General features: G+C 48.2%; 1 protein-coding gene across 3 annotated transcripts; it reads left to right on the top strand.

Annotated features, from left to right (window-relative positions):
• Window positions 1-7,674: 7,674 nt before the first annotated feature.
• Window positions 7,675-19,495, top strand: LOC102050234 (C-terminal-binding protein 2). Of its 3 annotated transcripts, XM_055719127.1 has the most exons (10): window positions 7,675-7,828; window positions 8,515-8,594; window positions 9,267-9,421; window positions 9,512-9,656; window positions 12,038-12,244; window positions 12,851-13,065; window positions 13,835-13,965; window positions 14,120-14,247; window positions 14,788-14,908; window positions 15,977-19,495. In XM_055719127.1, exons 2-10 carry the CDS (start codon window positions 8,546-8,548, stop codon window positions 16,143-16,145), a joined length of 1,320 nt encoding a protein of 439 aa, XP_055575102.1. In that variant the 5' UTR covers window positions 7,675-7,828; window positions 8,515-8,545; the 3' UTR covers window positions 16,146-19,495. The 3 variants fall into 3 exon arrangements, with proteins under 3 accessions (XP_055575102.1, XP_055575103.1, XP_055575101.1); XM_055719128.1 differs by lacking the exon at window positions 8,515-8,594 and having other exon boundaries at window positions 7,678-7,828; XM_055719126.1 differs by lacking the exon at window positions 7,675-7,828 and having other exon boundaries at window positions 7,895-8,594.
• Window positions 19,496-19,651: the final 156 nt, after the last annotated feature.

The raw sequence follows: 19,651 nt of genomic DNA, 5'->3' as shown, positions 1-19,651 counted from the left end.
AATGGTTGGAGGAGCCTAAAGAAAGTGGTGTATGGGACGGAGCCTTTTTAACTTGGTAGTGAATTGTTTGCAGCTGTGGTTCAGGAGGAGGAAGCAGAGTAGTTAGGCTGAAGAAAAACTAGGAGCGAAGAGGCTTACTTGTAATGATGACGTGAAAAAACAAAAAGTGGCCTGGTCCTGTGAACTTCTCTGTGTTTTTGTGAGAAATGGTAAGAATAAACAAGTGGATCTGAAAGTCTTTAATCATAATCCAAATTATAACTGTGACACAGAAGAGACCTGGTTGGATTATTACTATGGCTGCAATATTAATGCACTAATGTGCAACTTGTGAGGAATGACAGGCAGCAGCAGCAGAAGAGATGTTGCCTTCTATGTCATGCACCTGTGTACTTGCTTTGTTACTGCAGGAGGATCTTCTCAATGCAATTTGAGGGATTGTTAAAAGGGAAGAAAACCAGGCACTGCTGTTTGTGTTCTGGGCTGCCTGGTGGTAAACCCAAGCAGAACCGTCCAGCGCACAGCAGTGGGAGGTTGTACCTGCCCAGGCATCCCTTGCTACAGGGGTACCGGTGGTACGGGATGTTTGTGGAATGTGTCACTGACTTTCTTGGTACAGAAGAGGATGACAGCCACGGGAGAGGAAGCTTTGCTAGACCTGATTGCCGCTGACAGGTATAACTTTTTAAAAATACTAATGTAGAGGGCAATTTGGATGGTGGTGGTTGTCAGTTTGTGATCCTTAGGCTGTTGTTTCTATTTTGCTGTTTTCACACTCCTTCTAAGCAAAGACAGATTTCAGTAAACTCAGTGAATTGATAGCCAGCATGTCACAGAAGGAAAGCCTGGAGAAAAGAGCATGTGTGCCTTGAGAAAGGAAAGGATATAAATCAATCTTAACTTCAAGCTCTAGGAAAAGTCTGGAATGCATAAACAATCTGTTAGCATGTGGAAAATAACAGGGTTGCCTTTTGTCTCCCAGATGGATTTGTCAAGGACCAATACAATTTCTTCTACAACAGGATAACAACTTCTGCGAAGAGGGAAGAAAAAGAAGAGATCTTCAAGAACAGCTCTAAAAGGTCAGTCCAGCTCAGTGTGAGAAAATAGGATCTTTCAAGTTCGTTTCCAGGCTGTTTTCCTGATTCTGCAATTATAAATCTTCCCCCAAAGCCCACTGAAATGACCCATTAACTCAGTGCTGAATTATGCCCTGCAGCAGATAAGCAAGGAAAGGGAAAATTCTTCCTTCTGTGTGAAAGCTGAACGCTGTGGCAGCGTTTTCAGGTTGCCTTGGCAGGTGGCCAAGTGGAGGAACTTGAACTTAATGTCCAGCGAAGGGCTGGCCAATTTGTTACACTTCTCTAGTCAGCACAGCCTGTGATTGCGGTGGAATGGTCCCTTTCTGGATTTTTGCATATTTATATGTATCTTGGCCTGGGACCCATAGCTTTCAAGGTTATTTGGTTTTTTCCTCCCTCCCCACACACATGCAGAGCTGCACCGTAACCTCATTACAGGTCTCAGAGAGTTGAATAATTGTCAGTCTCTCATGACCAAAGCTTTCATCACTCTCTCCATCTGAAATTGTGAGGCCAGCTCTGACCTAAGGGGTCATCTACCAGCGCAGTGTACAATGTCTCAGGAATCGCCTTCTCTAATGCTGTGCAAGGTCCAGGCCTTTGACCTTCTCAAACAGCTGCAGAAACAGCGATCAACTCTGATCAGATTTCCGCAGCTTTTAGCACCAGTTCCATGGGGTTTGTTATCTTTGCTGCTCCTCACAGGTTCATACAGATCCTGGCTGATTTATAGTTGGTGGTGTTAGCAGGTTCTGTGGTGACAAGTGACAGCCAAGTTGGTGGCAGCGCCGATGTGCCGGGGGGCAGGGGGCTCTGCAGGGGGGCTGGGCAGGCCTGGCGAGGGGCTGAGCCCAGCTGTGTGAGGGGCACCCCGGCCCAGTGCTGGGCCCTGCCCGTGGGGCACAGCGGCTGGGAAGCTGCCCGGAGGGAAAGGGCCTGGGGGGCTGGCTGACGGCCGGCTGGGCATGAGCCCCCGGCGTGGCAGAGGAGGCCAACAGCATCCTGGCTGGTATCTGAAACGGTGTGGCCAGCTGGCCCAGGGCAGTGACCGTCCCCTGTGCTGGGCACTGGGGAGGCCGCGCTGTTGTTTTATCATTTATGAGTCTGGATACTCTGGTCCTTGCAGTGCAGATTACAGGCCAGCTGCCCCTGATGGAAAACATTAACACCAAACCTCATGTTCTTGAAATTCATTGGAGCCGTTGCAGTTCATCTTCTTCATATTGCTTTCAGGCTACGAAGGACTTGATACAGCACATGAAGAGATTTTCCTCTAGCACATTAAGAACTCATTCTGCAGTTTTGGACGCATGGCAGGCCGCATCTATGTTATGTCTTATTATAGGCTGATAATGAGGTGCACACGGGATCCCCCACAAAACAGGAAATCTATTCCCCGTGCTGGTGCTGTTTCCTCTCTGTGGTGACGGCAGGAAGATCCCCATAGTAGCTGTAGGAGGATAGTTTTCATTTCCTCTTCTGTTCAAACCCACAGCGATGGACAGTCCTTTCCATTGCTGGGGAGCCCTTCTGAACAAACAAACGGAGAGCACACGTCATTTGCTTCCCTCTGAAATGACTGTGTATCACTGTATTAAAGTGAGTAGCAGTCCCAGTGATGTGCTAGGCATCTCTACACCTGCGACTGCCACAGCCAGCGAAGAGTGGGTTTGACCAAGCAAGTATTTTGTTACCAGTATGTGCTGAGTTACTTAGTTGTACCTTATTTTGTCTAGTACTAATCTTAAGATTATAGCACATGGGTGCTTCTGCCATTTTTTTCGGGACTTGATCGCTACAACCCTTCTTGAGTCAAAACCAGAGCATGTTACTGCACAGTGCAGAAGATGCTGAGGCTCTGATGGCTGAGCCTGGGCCACTTGTAGGGAGTACTGTTGGAGTACTACCCCAGAAGGTAGCACAGAGGAGGGTCGTGCAAACACTTCTGTGCCTGGGCTAATATTTACAGCGCCACACTGTTCTTTACAGGGCTAGAGACAGACAGCAGAGACTCACAGCTCATATTAACACCTGTACACTCCAGAAATATTAACCTAATGCAAACAGCCCAGCAGGAGTTAATGTCTATATTCATAGAAAACCAAATAAAAACTCTTTCATTTCCTAGCATGAGTGCTAGTGCCCTGAACAGCTCTGGCTGCTCATTGCTAAAGGAGGTTCAGGGCTCTGACATCCACAGCAGCTACCCATAACTTTCTGCTTCAGTGCCTGTGGCATTTGGCCACTTCTGGCTCGGTTTTTATTTTTTTGTTCCTACAAATAAAGCACTCAGAGCTGCTCTTGTATTGTTAGCTTCAGTGTGGTTCGCAGCAGGAAGATCAGACATTTAGGTGTCTGTCTGGATAGGTAGGGTCATATAGCTTAATGGATAGACTGTCTCTTTGGTGAAGTAAGTCATCCTACAGGAAAAAGGAACTGGTAAATTTAAGATGATAATTTAGGGTGAGCAGTTGACATGCTGAACAACAGAAGGACAGTGAGGAATGAGCAGGCTGGGTCAACAGGCACCTTGCGAAGTTTGGGGAGGACAGTGGAGTTCTGTAACAGAGCAGAGTGACCCTGTGCACCTGGTCTGGCTGGGGACTGACTGGCTGAGGGGCAGCCCCACCGGAAGGACTGGGAAGCTGCCATGGATACCAGTAAATGCTGATCCTGAGTAAGACAACCCACACACCACACTGTATTAGGATGATTGTGGCCAGAGACTGAAGGAAGTTATTCCCATCTACTTAGCAGTGGTGTGGCCACACCTGGACTCCTGTGCACAGGTCCCATCCCCTGAAGTTCCAGAGGGGTGTGAAGGAACTAGAGACGGTCCCGTGGAGGGACACCAAGATGGCAGCATGTGACCTGCAATGAGGTTAACGGAGTGGGCTCATTTGCTTGGCAAAGTGAGTTACAGGGGTGATCTGTTATCAGCTTACAGCTACCTGAAGGTTGCAAAGGTGACAAACCCAAATTCATGTTGACAACAGCAGGTGATGTGAGAAGTGATGATAGCCACAGTTTCCAGCTTGGGCTGCTCAGGCTGGATACTATGAAAAGCATTTTTGCTGGGACGCTGGCGCAGTGCTAGAACAGGTTACCCAGAGATGTGTTAGATTCTGTATCCAAACTTGTAGAAAAAGCCACAGCTGACTCGCTCTTGTGTTGGCTGAAGTACTGCCTAGCACACGGGTTTTGGGTTAGAGACTAAGTCCCTTCCCATCAGCTAGTCAAGGCAATGGTTAACACGTGCATGCTTCGGTGGCAGGTTCAAAAGTCATCCAGGTAGTGAGCAGCTCAGAAGAAAAATTATTCGTAAAAGGAAAGCCACAGTATTTCCTCAAGGGAAGAAAGGAGCTCCTTAGAACAGCACTGCTCTACTACCTTAAGTCTAAATTTTTTCAGAGACAGGAACACAGGAAAAGTAAGTAGCTTTAATAATGCGTTATAGTACTAGATTTGATTCAAAGACATTTCAGTGATGCACTGTGAGCCCATTGCTCTGATCCTGGTGTTCGGATCCATGATGCATCTTGTCCGATCTGCTACTTGCTCTCTCCTTGTCTCAAGTGAAGCTGAATCAGCATACAGGACAGTGGGTCTGGCAGTGGCAAGACAGACCCTGGCCTCAGGGGTAGCAGCTGTTCAGAGCCATGTACTATACTGAACATGGTAACAGACAGAAAAATAATGGAACCAAAACCAAGATTTTACTGTTCCTGTAGGTTGGCAAGGTACTTAAACAGGTATGAGAGCAATCAAGTTACAGAATATGTATTAGATTACTTCCCCTTGATTTAGGAGCATCCCTACAGCTGCTTTCTGCAGTGAAATGGACGGGGTTTCCATTCATTCAAGCCATGAGACAGGGGACTCCAAGGCACATCGGGCAGCAAAGATCAGTGGTCCCACCCTGCTGCCACCTTTGCTACCTTTCAGTGCTGTGGAAGACAGAAATGGAGGCAGCAGGGTCCAGCTGCTTGCAGTAGGTTTTTGTTTTAATCACTCATGTACATTTTCTCCTCTTGGCTTGTAAAAGAGATGGGCACATGGCAGGGCAGCAGCACAGGGGCTGTTTACTTTACACCTTATCAGCAGCATTAAGTGCTTTAGAGACTACCAGGAAAGACTCAGGTACCAGCCGCTCCCACATGGCAGGACTTTGGACCATGGCACAGAGCTGCTATGTCCAGATGGATGAGGCTTTCTTTACTAGTTCTGCCCCTAGCAACAAGGTTGCCAGGATTTCCAGTTTCTTTGTCTGTCCTCAGAAGAACCTTCTCTTCCCTCCTGTCCCTCTTGTTCTTTTTAAGCATCCAACCAAGTACTTGCCATGAGGGCTGTCCACAGCATCCTGCAGGCAGTCCAGGAGGATGCCTCACGGTGTCACTCAGCGCCGCAGCGGTGCTGCAGACCACCAAACAGGCAAGGTCGCCTCCCCCATTCCGTGTGCAAGCCAAGCGGGTAGAGCTGTCCGGGTTTTTTTCGCAGCAGTATACGGACACTGCCGTGGTGGTGGGATTTTTAATTTGTAAGTAACTGATGCTGCAGGGAAGCTGTGCCAATAGCTGAGGCACCATTGCAGCTGTGCTCACACGCCATATCCCCGCGGTCCAGATGGTGTGTGACGGAGTGGAGGGGGTTCTAGCGGGACCCCCGGGCCCTGCCCGGCAGCGGGCGGCACGGCGGGGCAGGCCGGACTGCTGCGGGGACACCAAGGCGCCCAGCACCGGCCCTGCCCGCTGAGCACCACGCACGGGGCTCCCGGGGGAGAGCAGAGCCCCAGGCCGGCCCGGCCTTGCCGCCTCGGGGGAGGGGTCGGTCCTCATCCCAGCCCCGGGGGCCAGGCCGGCCGTAAGGTGCCCGCTCCCGCCGGTGCCCGTACCGGTGCCCGTACCGGTGCCCGCTCCCGCCGCGGTGCAGCAGCGCCGCCCGCCGGGCCACGCAGGCACGGCAGCTTGAGCCGGCCCCCGCCGCCCTCCTCCCGGGTGTGCCCTCACTGCAACGCTGCCGCCGGGCCTGCCGCCATGCCGAGCTGCTCACCGGGGAAGCTCTCACACGTTGAGAAGCGGCGGCTCGGGCCGGCCGGGCCCCCTGCTCTTACGGGGCGCATGGTGCTGAGGTCCCCCCGGCCCCGCGCCAACGATGACAGCGGCAGCTCCGCCAAGGCGCCGCTAGGGGGCGGTAGTGGCGGCCGAGGGCCACGGCGGGAGAGGAGCGTTCCCATTGGGTTGCGAGCACGTCACTCCAGGACAGCCCCTCAGGGGCCGGCAGCCTCGTGGGCGGGGTGTTGCGGTCCTGGGCGGTAAGCGAGCCAATCAGCGTCCTAGCCGACGGGGGGCGTGGCCCGGGCCAGGCGAAGGCGGGGCGAAGGCGGGCGGGAGCATGGGGAGAGGTTCCGTCTGTGTCACCCTTGTCCAGGGCTGCAGCTCGCTCGTATTTCCTCATTTGAGGGTTTGGTGACATTAGTAGGCAACCAAGATCACCAGCTTTTCAGCACGTTGCCAAAACAGGTTTCTTTGGGAAGTGACGGTGCAGCAGCAGGGCCCTGTGATTTCTGGGCGCTGGGCGGTGACTGTGGCACCTGCTGCGCTTCAGCTTGGTGCGCTCAGGCTTGTGTGCACACTTACTCAGTAAAGTCCTTTGTGCTCAGTTTCTCCTCTTTCAGCTCCAAACTCTAACTGATGTGTATTAATGCTTTGTTAAGGGAAAAAACAGTAAGTTTTGTATATCCAGAATGTAAGCTGGAGTGAGGAAGGCTTGTCTGGTCTGTGTCCTCACGCTGTCCCACCTCCCAAGGCTTGCCCCATTTGTGTAACGTCCTTTGGTAGCCCACCTATCTCAGGGATTGCATCCTTTCTTGCTTGGTCAGAAGGAAACTTTCTGTTTAAGGCAATTTAAGGGACCCATGTCTAGAAATAACCAGTAACAGCTCTTTGTGGGCACTGGGTAACAGTAGAAACAGATACTGTTGTGGGGATAGCTGGTGAGCTAGAAAATGAGCCTACTTTGTGGTATTGTGCGGCTCATTCCTGCATGAAGCATGAGTAGTTGTGGCTAGCTAAGGGAGCTGTGCTGTGATGTCAGTCAGCACACACTTGGGGTCAAACCTTCTGCCAGGAGAGGCAGTCAGCATGACGCACTTGGTGGCAAGGTAGGTGCAGGATATCAAGAGATGGGATGCAGAGATGCTGGAAAGGGTATTGTAGTGCTGATCTACTCCCAGGACCACGGGACAAGTGTGGGAGATATGGCTGCAAAGGTGGCAAAACAGAAGCTGTTTTGCATGGCTCCCTGTTTTGTCTCACACAGACAGTTTCCCAGGAAGGCCTGAAGCTATATCCCAGGATCCACCTTCCAGGCAAGGCAGGCTTTTGTAACCATCCTTCCTGGCTGACTCCTTGCAGCCAAGACACAACTCTCTGAATAGCAAGTTTGCCTCTCAAACGTCTGCTGAGTACTCTTTTACTTTGGAGAATTTAGTTCCCTATGAACAGTTCCCCCTTCTTCAGCCTCTGCCTAGGCTGGGAATTCCCTGTTGTCAAGTTTCTGAGAACTGGAGACGTCTCAGATCTTTACAGACTGCACTGCTGCTTTTGATTCTTGCCCTTCTAATATGCGCCTCCATGCCAGAAGTGCTGAGATACAGCGACATCAAGGCGCACACAGGGACACACTCAACTAATACCAGACGATCCAGATGAGGTGGTGGTGGATGACTAAAGGGGCAGGGGCAACAGGTAAGTCTGCCTGTGCTTTCTGTCTTCGCGTGTGGAGGGCTCAGGCTCCTGCCTCAGAGCACAGCGAGGGCAGAGGCAAGGATGCCCCCGACACGACATGGCCGGGTGCCGCGCGTCCCACGCCTGCCAGCCTGGTCGCTGCCGAATCCGCGGCCTGGAGGGAGGCACGAAGCCACGGAGCTTCTCCCACCGCTGTGCGGGCCTGCGGGGTGGGAGAGCACCGTGACCGCCCCCCCCCCAGCAGCGGGGCTCCCAGAGGCATCTCCCCGCGGCGGCAGGCCGCTCCCTGCCCCGCACCGGCGCTCCTGGAGTCCACGGGCAGCGGAGAGCGCCCACCCGCCCGCTGGGCCTCGCCGCCCGTCGGCCCTCGGGGGGCAGCTCTCCGGCCGGCAGCGGCGCTGCTTTCCCGCCCCCAGGCGCACACGCCGCTCCCGCGGGAGCCGCCCGGCACTGAGCCGGCTGCGCCCAGGGAGAGCTGCCGCCCCGCCGCGAAGGCCTGTGGGGCGGGGCGCGGCCCGGAAGCGGAAGCGGAAGCGAGCGGCGCCCCAAGTTGCGGCGCCTCTGTGGCGGCTGGGCCGCTCGGCACGGGGCTGCGGCCCGGCCCTTCCGCTTCCTCCCGGGAGCCGGCGGCGGCTGCGCGGGCGGCGGGAGCCGGCGGCGGCGAGTGACGGGGTGTCCCTCGGCAGCGCTGAGGGGCGGCGCGGCACGGTGCGGCCCATGGACCGGCACAAAGTCAAGCGGCAGCGGCTGGACCGGATCTGCGAAGGTGAGTGAGGCGGGGCGGGCGCCGCGTGGGGCCACGCCCGGCGGCGGCCCGGGGCCCGGCGGCGGCGGCGGGACGGGGTGCGGCGGGGAGCCTGGCCCGGCTGCCGCTCCCCCAGCCGGGCTGCAGCGCTCCCGCTGCCGGCGGTGGGCTTCCACCCGCGCCTCTACGGCAGGGCCCCGCAGGCCTGCCGCCTGCCGGGGGCTCGGTGCCGCCCGCCGCCGGAGAGGGGCGGCTGCCCGTGACTGTCGGGGCCGTGGACGTACCCGCTGCGGTGCTGCCTGGGGAGGAAACGGAGCTGGTGCCCCGGGGTGCTGAGCTGGGGGGGGGCAGGCTGGGGGGCGGCGGGCCCGAAGGGCTCTGTGTCTAGTTTCGGCAGCCCAGGGTAAGGTGGCACGCTTCTGCGTGGACCGCCTCTACTAGCTCGTTGCTGATAAACCATGTTTTATTTTTCTTTTATAGTGGTGGAAGAGTTTTGGTTTCTTTTCACTAGCTTCGTTTCCCTTCATTCATTTCCTGTTTATTTCTTTTGCTTTGACTAATCTCTTCCAAAATACTACAGTATTTATATAAGTACCCATATATATAGCAGAACTAGTGATGTGTCAGACAGGCAAACAAGGGTTCCAGCATTCTTGTCTTTCACATAATCATTCCTGCTGACTTTCTTAATAGGCATACGGCCTCCTATTGTGAATGGCCCGATGCCAGCACGGCCACTGGTTGCGCTCCTGGATGGACGAGATTGCACGGTGGAGATGCCCATCTTGAAGGATGTTGCTACGGTGGCATTTTGCGATGCTCAGTCAACTCAGGAAATCCATGAAAAGGTGGGGTAGAAAATTTGCGAACATTCAGATATAGAGCTCTGCCTCTTGGAGTAAGCAGAGCAGACTGATTTGGACTGGTTTTTGTTGTAGGTGCTGAATGAAGCAGTAGGAGCTCTGATGTATCACACCATTACCCTCTCTCGTCAGGATCTGGAGAAATTCAAAGCCCTCAGGGTCATTGTGCGTATTGGCAGTGGCTATGACAATGTTGACATCAAATCTGCTGCAGAATTAGGTATGATGACAACATTAGGGTTCTGTTGCGATCAGAACGGAATGTGATGTGGAACACTGCTCATGTTTTTCTGTTTTATAGCTGACTGCATTTAAAACCTTTTATGTAAAAAGATTTGGAGCTGCTTAATATCAGGCATCTTTAGGAAGCTGACCAATATCGGAACTGGTAGGTGACTTGAAAGAAAGATTCTCAGTTCTCAGATTTCTCTGCCATAGATGTCAGTGTCTTTGCTGTTTGGGATTCAGAAACCTGAATATGGTTTCAGTAAATTTTGGTGAGGTGGTTTTGGGTTGTTTGTGGGGAAAGAATTGAGCAAACTGATGTCTGAAAGCAGCCTGCAAATGCTGATGCAGGATACTCCCTGTAAATGCTTGATTAGTAAGTTTTCCTGTTAATTTTTTATATGCAGGTAGGTTCTGATTCAGCACTTTTATTATTGATCCCTTTAGAGCCCTAGGCCTGTGAAAAATCTCTGGATCAGGTGACAAAAGGCTGCTGTTCATTAAACATGGCAGTGAGACCCTTGGACCTTGTAGTCTCCTAGGTGAAGTGGATCATCTAAGTGCCCTGCCCCTTTTTTAGGTTTGTGTCAGAGATTTGAAACATTTCTTAGTGTAATGCAGATCAGATTAAGCTTAATCAAATGCAGGTATTTATATATAAAATTTAAATAGGCGTTATAATTTCCAGATCTGTAAGAACAGATGAATTGCAAATAAAGGAAGAGTGCATGTTTGTCTAGTGCTTGAGTTAGGTATAAAGAGTCTTCTCACATGAACGCTTCAGCTGAATAGTCCCAAGAGTGCCTGGCAACGTCCTTGGCTCTCATGTCCTTGGCAGCTGTTACATTTTTGGGCTGAGTTTGGAACCTAATCTGCTTCTAGTGTTCTCCTCTTAAAGTCACCATCCATATCATTGATTCATTCGGTTTCAGAGTTTTCCCATTCCCCCTACTCCACACTCATTAACCCAAGGAGAAAGGGGTCAGAGTTCTTTTCCCATCATACTGCTGCTTGCCACTTTTGCTTTGGAGCGATAGTATGATGACTCTTATGCATGGCCGGGTTTGCTTTTTCATGGACAATTAATGATTATTTGGATGCTTAGCTAGGCCATTCAGTTCATTCTGAGGTAAGATACTGCTGCTTATGCATTCTGAATCTTCAAATCAGACCAAAGGGCCATTGGGTGTTTGCATTTTCTTATCCTTTGGCATAATACTGCATGTAAACACAAATTTGTGTCTAGCAGTGTAAGAGATGAATGCATGTGGCTTGTCTGAATGAGATGGTAACCAGTGAGATTAAAAGAAGTTAGGTTTCCCTGTCTTCCCACCTCGCGTCTTCTGAGTCGTCTGTGGCATTATGGCACAATTGTGACGGATTTGATAGAGAAAAGGAGTCGAATGTCTGGGACTGTGTGTGGCCATCGCTCTCCTCGTTCTCTTTGGAGAGCATGGTCTGAGTTTAGTTGAATGTCTCCTCTGTAACTGGCTTCCAAAAGAGTGATGCATTGCTGAATTTTATGCACCCTCAACTACTGCCCATAGATTTTATTCCTAGTTTTTAGATAGGTGGTGACTTTTTGAATTAAGGATAGCAGCAGCAAAGTGGTATTTTGTCAGTTATCCACCCCCGTTGACTTTTTTTTGTTGTTTAATGACCAGATTTTGTTATAGTGTTCCATCTTTCCCTTTCCTGACAGTAATTTGTGCTTCCAGGACTTTAACTCCATTTGCATTAGTAATTTGCTTGATAGTTGTAGCTATGGGTTTTATGGTCCCTTGTGGTTCTATGTTATTGTAGAGCAGGAGTGTTATGTGTTGTTATTTTTAAATGTAACTTCAAATGGGTTTAGAGAGGCTCCTGTGGCTTCTCTCAGTGTTTAATGAGTGAGTTACTTATTGTTGCTCCTGGGGAAGCTGATGCTTGCAGTGAGCATCTGGACTGTGAGGCATGAAAGAGCTCAACCATCTGTCTTAATTCTTTTACAGTCTGCCAGTTAATCTGTCAGGAGTATCTCTGGAATGAGTGCATCTTTTTGGATGCAGCTCTTCTAAAACAGTCAGTTTCTTGCATCACTTGTATGACCCAGTTTTCTCATTTCAGCCTGGTTTTTCGTTTTTGGTTTTGGGTTTTTTTTTCTCTCCTGGTGAGTGTGTCAATCAAATATTTGTAAGGAAGGAATGGTATTTCCTTGGGGTTAAAAAGCTGACTGGTCACATCTATGTTGCTGTAGAATGAGCTTTTGAAATGAATCCTGTGTTTCTTGGCAGTTCTGGAGCACTGAATTGTCTTTCAGCACTTATGCCTGAAGAGCTCTATGTTGGTTTAGCGTTGTGATGCTAAAAATCTTATATGACCTCTGTGGCTTTGTAGGCATTGCAGTTTGCAACATCCCTTCCTCCTCAGTAGAGGAGACTGCTGACTCCACCCTCTGCCACATCTTGAACCTATATCGCCGTGTTACTTGGCTACATCAGGCTATGCGTGAAGGGAATCGAGCCTCGAGTGTAGAACAGATTCGAGAGGTGGCTGGAGGCGCTGTGCGTATCCGTGGGGAGACTTTGGGCATCATTGGACTAGGTAAGTGATGGGAACTGTTGAATTGAAAAGTGAACTGTGAAAGTTTTTGGGAACCTAAGAGTCACAGACTGAAAAAAGTGGTAACTTTACGGCTGTTCGTTGTGAAACACACATAAGGAATGCTAGTGCCCTATTCTGTGATGCTGGATATCTTCAAGAGTTGGGTGTATGCCATGGGATTGGGGATTTTTTTTTTTTTTTAATTCAAATGACTAGAAGAATTGGAACATTCAGACAGCTCTTCTCGGTGACTGTTTCCCAGTGTGCTAGGTTCTGTATCAGTAACAAAGCTACCAATTCCTTCTCCCAAGTTCTTGTAATCAGATTATTACTGCCTCTGACTCAGAGTCCAGGTCTGGTTTGAAAAACAGAGCTCCTTCTAGGCTAAGCTCTGGCTATTGCATGGGGAAGGACTAGAATTGGCCACATGGGATCAGCACTGAATAACCTCCTCTGGATCCCTATGGCAATCCTACGGGTTTCCAGGGCTGCACTACCTTGGGCCCTGGCAGTAAACTCCAGTGTAGGCTCCCAGTCTATCCCAGTATCTTGTCTTTAAAGTTTGTTTTACCTTTCCTTGATGATTGTGGGTTTTCTTTTGTGAAGGCCGAGTTGGACAGGCAGTGGCTCTGCGAGCCAAGTCCTTTGGCTTCAACGTGATTTTCTATGATCCCTATCTGCCGGATGGAGTGGAGCGATCCTTGGGTTTACAACGAGTAGGAACCCTGCAGGATCTACTAATGCACAGCGATTGCATCACATTGCACTGCAGCCTGAATGAACATAACCATCACCTCATCAATGACTTCACTATTAAACAGGTGCAGCAGGAGCTTGATTTCCCCCACAGAGCACTGTGGAAATGAATGCAAACAGAAACTGCTGCTTTCACAGAGGCTGAGAGCGTGTGAATCCTGCTGCCTCTGTCGTGTGCCTCCTGCTGCCTTTGGAGGCTGGGAGCGTGTGGATCCGGGTGCCTGTGCTTTGTGCTGTATAGAATTCTGTGTTAAGAGGAGAATAGGATTGGCTTTTTTTGCCATTTATAAATAATGTCTTAGGTGATTCAATAATTTCAAATTACCTTTAAAATGTATAATTGACTCTGCTGGTTAGAGCCAGATGTGGTGTGGCTGGGACTGCATAAGTTTCTTTACACAGCTCTGCCAAAGTCTCTCTGCCCAAGCCCACTGCAAAGTCAGTCTCGGGCTCTACTCCACTAGACTATGAATGCTTTTCAGTGCTTTGATGAGAGACACCTGGACGTTGTAGTCCAGTTTTGTATAGCTGGATACTTGATTCATGTCCTCTTTCTTTTTTAATGTAGTAGGATGAATATGGAGTGCAGAACTTGAGAGTTCCACTTTTGCCCTTGTCTTGTGGTTTTGTTTGTTCATTTTTAAAGCAAATTTCTCAAGAATTGCTTGCAGGCATTTCCCCTGTCGTTAGCTTTGCAGTGAGAGCACTCCTAGTTCGTCCAGGCCTCATCTAATCACTGCAGGCTCCTGCTCATTTCCAGTAGACTTCCCAAGATTCACTTAGCTTCCGTGAAAAATCTCATTCTCAACCCACTTAATATCTTTCTTCTTCCAGATGCGCCAGGGCTGCTTCTTAGTGAACACAGCCCGGGGAGGGCTGGTAGATGAGAAAGCCTTAGCACAAGCCTTGAAAGAGGGGAGAATCAGAGGAACAGCATTGGATGTGCATGAGTCTGAGCCTTTCAGGTAATGTTGCGCCTGCATGCCAGCTGCTATCCTGTGACTCGTCTACACTGGATGATTCTTTTGGGTTTTTGTTATTTGAGTTACAGTGATACCTGAGAGGACAGATGGGGTTATCACATCTGTAGAGAAACTTTTTTTTTTTTCCCCCTAACAGCTTTGCTCAGGGGCCCTTAAAAGACGCACCCAATGTGATCTGCACCCCTCACACTGCCTGGTACAGTGAGCAGGCTTCCATTGAATCCAGAGAAGATGCAGCTAAAGAGATCCGCAGAGCTATTACAGGTAATGAGGAAGACTCTGCTCTGCAGCTGCTGCTGAATTAGTATTCTTTTGTTAGTTCATTGCAAGGATTATGCTGATTGTTCTGAAAACTTGGACTCAGTAACTGGTTTCGGTTTCTGGAACTGGAGCTTAAGTTGGTGATTGTCTCTTTGCCTTCTGAGAATCTTTTAACTAATGCTGGAGTTGTAAAGCCTTGTACCTAGTACATCTTCCAAATCATTTGCAATCGTTCCTTTGATGGTTCTACTGCACACTTTTTTTTCTGGAGTAGTACATACTGTCTCTTGGGAGGTGAGGCTTGGCAATTGCAGTTTGTGGCCAATAATGCCCACAAGATCACCGAAGTGGGAAGGAAGGGACTGTTTCTTGTCTTTTCCAGACACCAGTTGCTCAGAGGCAAGTCTCCCCTGCCCAGTTACCCTGTGGAGGTAGACTGAAACGGTCTTGCACATTTCCTTTCTACTTTCCTTTGTAAATGTTTCAGGGAATGAGCCCATCCTACTTGTCCTGGATTTTTTGTCATTCTTGGCATTCTTGCAGGTCACATACCTGATGCTTTGAGGAACTGTGTTAATAAGGAGTACTTGCTGTTAGCAGCTCAGTGGTCCAGTATTGATCCTGCAACTGTCTACCCAGAACTCAATGGAGCTGCAGCTTACAGGTGAGACATGCAAGTTACTGCTTCCAAGCGTATGTTCCTACTGAAGTAGGCCAACTTCCCTCTCTGGGTTTGAGAACTGCTTGTACCTGTAAGCAGGTATGTTTCTGTTCCTATGTACTCTCTATATGAGCTCTTTCCAGAAACTTAAGAGCAGCAGTTCTGAAGCTGTACTAGGATTTAACCTTTACTTGGTCATATTCAGTTCCAGCTGCATACTGGTTAATTTTTCCAAGTCATTGCAAGACCTGCCCGAGACATATCTTAATGTAAGAAAGCCTGCTGGGTGCCTGAAAAGAGGTCTGGATCTTAACATTTAGAAGAAGTTGTGCATGTCATTAGAACTGCATTAAAAAAAGCACAGTTCTTACCTGTAGCCCAAATGCAGACTATTAAAGAGACGTTGTCCATCATATTTGGGCAGTGGCCTAATAGGGCATGTTTCAGTATTTCTGTTACAGACCTGCCAAGTAATTGTGGGTGGGTTGCTTCCCTTCTGTTTTTTCTCCTATCTGTAAAGCAGGAAATATATTATCTTCCCTTCCTGGAAAGATCTACATAGGTTCAGATGTATTTATGGAGAAGGCATAGGGAGGCAAAATGGAAGTAATGGAAGAGTAGTTCACTAGCAATTCATGAGTTTCACTCTATTTTTCATCTTATCTCTAGCTGTTTTATTAGTTCAGCTCCTTACTTTTTCTATCTTAGAGCCCAGTGAAGGATAACTGGCAGCTTGCACTCCTGCTGATGGGGAGGGAATTTCCAGCCCTTCAGAGTACCATCATATAGTGCTTCACACTGTTTTTCACCAGAGACAAATTTTGTACCTGTCTTCCAAATGCTTAGTATGTGACCCGAGATTTATCTCTGCCTGTCTGAGAACAGGTGTCGTTTGGTGTTAGGATATAACTGCTACTTTTCAGCTCTGGAGACTTTTCCTGCGTTCTGTCTCCAAGCGTTTCTGTTAGAAAGAGGGATTTACGTTCAGCAGTTGCGTGAGGGCACGGCTCCTTTGCCCTTGTGCAACTGTGTTGGACAAGCTTGTAACTTCTACGTTTCTGTTGGTTTTAGGTTTCCTCCAGTAGTGGGAGTAGCCACTCCTGGTCTACCAGAACCACCAGTAGTGGAAGGGATTGTAGCTCATGGGATCCCTCCTGTTTCTCACTCTGCACCGCGTACCCCTTCCCCAGGAGAGACGAGCAAACTGGATGCAGACAGAGAGATTCCTGCTGACCAGTAGCAGCATCTTTCTCTCCTCTCCACTGGCAGCAGAAAAAAGTAGGAGGGTATCTCCTCGGACCTTCTTTAACACCCTACAGAGACTGTTTCCTGTTCATACAGGACGGGAGAATGCATTTCAGTACTGGCAAACTTTAGCTCTTGCCTTTATTTTGTAACCCTTTAGTTTTAATCTTTCAATGAATCTTTTTCCTTCTCTGGGGCAGGGCAGCAGTGACCTTGCCTCCCTTTGGAAATACTTGGTTTAATGAATGAGTTTTCCCATGTATCTGCCTCGGTTGTCTGTGCCAGGGAACTGTCCTTGTGCTCTTGAAAATAGAAGTGGAGCTGTCTGACCAGGGATGGCCCTCAGTGTTCCTAACCCCAGACTTCAGTGCACACTTTTCAGTTGTGACTTGTAGCTTAAATTTAATTTGGCTGAACCTCTCCAAGTGTAGCCATGGGGAATACTAGAAAAATATTAGTGAATTGGAGAGGTTGTGACTATTGTCTTTATTATGCCCTTGGTAGAATGCAGCCTAGGCTCAGCTCTATGTATTACTTCGCTTGTTTTAATGAAGGTTTCCTGTGAGAACAGACATAGCACAGGCATTGCTAATTCTTGGCCATACAAAGATTTGTCTATGCAGTACTAGGCCTGAAGTTAAAAGTAACAGTCTTCAAAGCCAGCCTTGTAAATAATTTGGAAGGGATTAAAATGTCATCAAATGTGTTCTGGTGGCCACTGTGTTTGTGAGGCTTCAGAATAGTTCACCCTGGAGTCTGTGTAACTTGAAGAAGGCAAGGGAATGCAGAAATGGGGAAAAACTTGCACTGGGAGACAGCAAGTAGCAATACCTTGCAGCTGCAGTTGCTGGTCCCTCACATACCTCACAGTCTAATGGCATGTTTATCCACAAGGTATCTATCATGTTAGAATTGTAATGGTGGGGGTTTTTTTGTTGTTTTTTTTTTTTGGGGGGGGGGGGGTGTTGGCATAACTGCATCAACTAGAAGTAACATACCACTTGTCTTTGTGCTGATGAAGAAGGCAGCTTTTAACAGTTGACCAAACTACTTTCGCTCTTCTAGCGTGTACTGCATCTGCAGTAGTGGGTAGGGGAAGACAGTGGGTTTTTGTTTTTTTTTTACAGGAATGAGCTTTGTGATAACTAAAGGAGAAGGAACTCTCTTAGCTTGTCACCTGAAGCCAAGGCAGGACTGTTGCTCTCAATTCTCTCCCCGTTTCCCAGATGATTGAATATGAATTGCTTCTTTGAGGGGTATGGAATCTTCAGCAAAACACGTTCCACAGATTTTCCTTAATTCCTAATCCTCCTTTAATTTCATCTTGTTACACTTTAGTCATAGCCTTTCCATGGACAAGATGTAACAATTCTTGATTGTTCACGTTGTGTGGGTGTATTAAAGTAGGTGCTATGTGGGAGACATACCCTATCTGTGAGTTTGTCTGCCTCCCTCGATTTTTCCCTCTTTTGTGTGTCTGTGATGGGAAGCTGAACAGCTGGGAGCAGACTGGAAATACACCTTGAGCTGTGGACAAAATCCTCTGTTTAGGCTGTTTACAGTTTGGGAAGCTGATGAAAGCTTTTGGAGTCAGTAAGTTTTCAGATTTTTTTTCTCCAATACTGCCTTCATATAATGGCTTACTACTGATACATTGAAGTGATTCATTCCTTTCTTCTCCAGGCCCCCCAGCAGTTCAAGAAAGGAAAATAGGAAGGAAGTAAACTTCAGGTGTCTTGTTACAGATTTTACACTTTAACTGTTTAGCATTAGTGAGATGATACTAGTTCTCTAGTGCTGAGTATCTTTTTGATAAGCTATTTGTCTTGGTGAAGGTTCTTGGCTTCTGTGTTTTCATGAATGATGCTGGTTCTACTTAAAATTCATATACCTCCTTGGCTGCTCAGGTTTAGCAGATCAGGCTGGGACTGGTGGTAGGCATAAGTTACAGGAGAGCTTTTTCTGACCAGGAGCCTAAAGCTCAGAAGCATGTTGATTGTAGCTATACCTAAAACAACCAGCAGCACTTTCCTGCGTTCTCTAATCTCTAGGAAATCAAATTTTACAAGCTACTAGCTCAGAAAGCTGTTCTTCTGACGGGCAGATGGGGAAAAGTTTTCAGGGACTGAGAGCTCATCTTCTGCCCATTGCCACATTGGGGAAGTAGTCTGTCAATACCTACTCTTTCCTTATTTGCTGCTGAAAATTCCTGCCTACTTGGAGGTTCAGGTTTGAGATTATTTTCTGGTAAGGGGCGGCTTCTAGTTATGAGCTTTGTGAATACAGAGGATCAGAGTACATTGACCTTGTCTCTTCTAGAGCACAATGCAAGATAGATTTATTTTTTTTAAGAGGCAACATTCTTTTTTTTTCTTCTGAACTGCAAGTATCTGTATAGATTAGTCAAATAACTGAATATAGGAAGAGTGGAAAGATCTCATTTGGGGGACACTTGAGTTTCTCAATTCTTATTTTTGGTACCTAGATATACCGGTGACTAGTAAGCATAGGAATGAAAAAATTGGTATCATAAGAAATGTTTCCAGTTACGGGTACTAAGGAGTTGAAGCTGATAGCATTGTTAGTGGCTCTGTTCTATCCAACACTCTGCAGGCTTGTGATTGGATATGAAGGCAATTTTCCCTTTGATTAAAGCCACAGCAGAAAATGTTGAGGGAAAAATGAACAGAACCCTTATCATGACCTCAAAGAAGGACTCTTTGTGCTTACAGGATTACTCTGCTTGTATGCCTTTTGTACCTCTGCTTATAGACTGAACCTATTATCACCAGACAAAGGCTGTTCTGAACAGATAGCTCAAGGAAAAATTTACCAGTACTAAAGTACCGTGTGGTCTTCTCCATCCCCTGAGTGCCAAGTCCTTTGTTAGCACTGTCTCCTGTGTGATACACTGACTTGCAGCTCCCCCTCCCAAGCTTAGGGCAGTATACAGAAGTGGAAGGATTTTAGTTTTTTTTTTTTTAAATGCCTTCCTTCAGAACTAGTGCAGAGCTTTAATCCCAAAGAACAGAAGTCTCCCAAGGTGAGGCAGGAGTGCCCTAGCTGCACTAATCTGCTTACAGGAGGTGCTCCCACTGTCCCAAGGTACATTCTGTTTGTCAGGGTCACTGCTGCTGACCAGCTTTTTTATAGAGGACTCAGAGTTTCAGAAATATATTTTTGTAGACAATGACTAAACTGTGAAACATTGAAATAAAGCATGTAAACAAAAACTTACAGCACTGTCCTCTGTACAGATGTTTTTCTCACTTCAGTTCTCTCCTGACTCATTAGAAATGTTTGATTACTTCTTGGATATATTTTAATAAAGTTCTCCAAAGAACATGGCTGCTGTCTATGGAAGGGGTGGCCTTAAATATAGTATTGAAGGGGAGGGTTGAAAACCTGTACAGGTGAGTGTGCATCGGTCCTGCTTTTCTCATATTAGGTAAGTTGGATCTTCTGCACAGTCACTCCCTGGATCAGCCACTCTGGCAAATC

Source organism: Falco cherrug, chromosome 8 (genome assembly GCF_023634085.1).
Source record: "Falco cherrug isolate bFalChe1 chromosome 8, bFalChe1.pri, whole genome shotgun sequence".
Taxonomy (NCBI): domain Eukaryota; kingdom Metazoa; phylum Chordata; class Aves; order Falconiformes; family Falconidae; genus Falco; species Falco cherrug.
The sequence above is the reverse complement of the archived record's forward strand: the minus strand, read 5'-3'. Positions and strand labels throughout refer to the sequence as shown.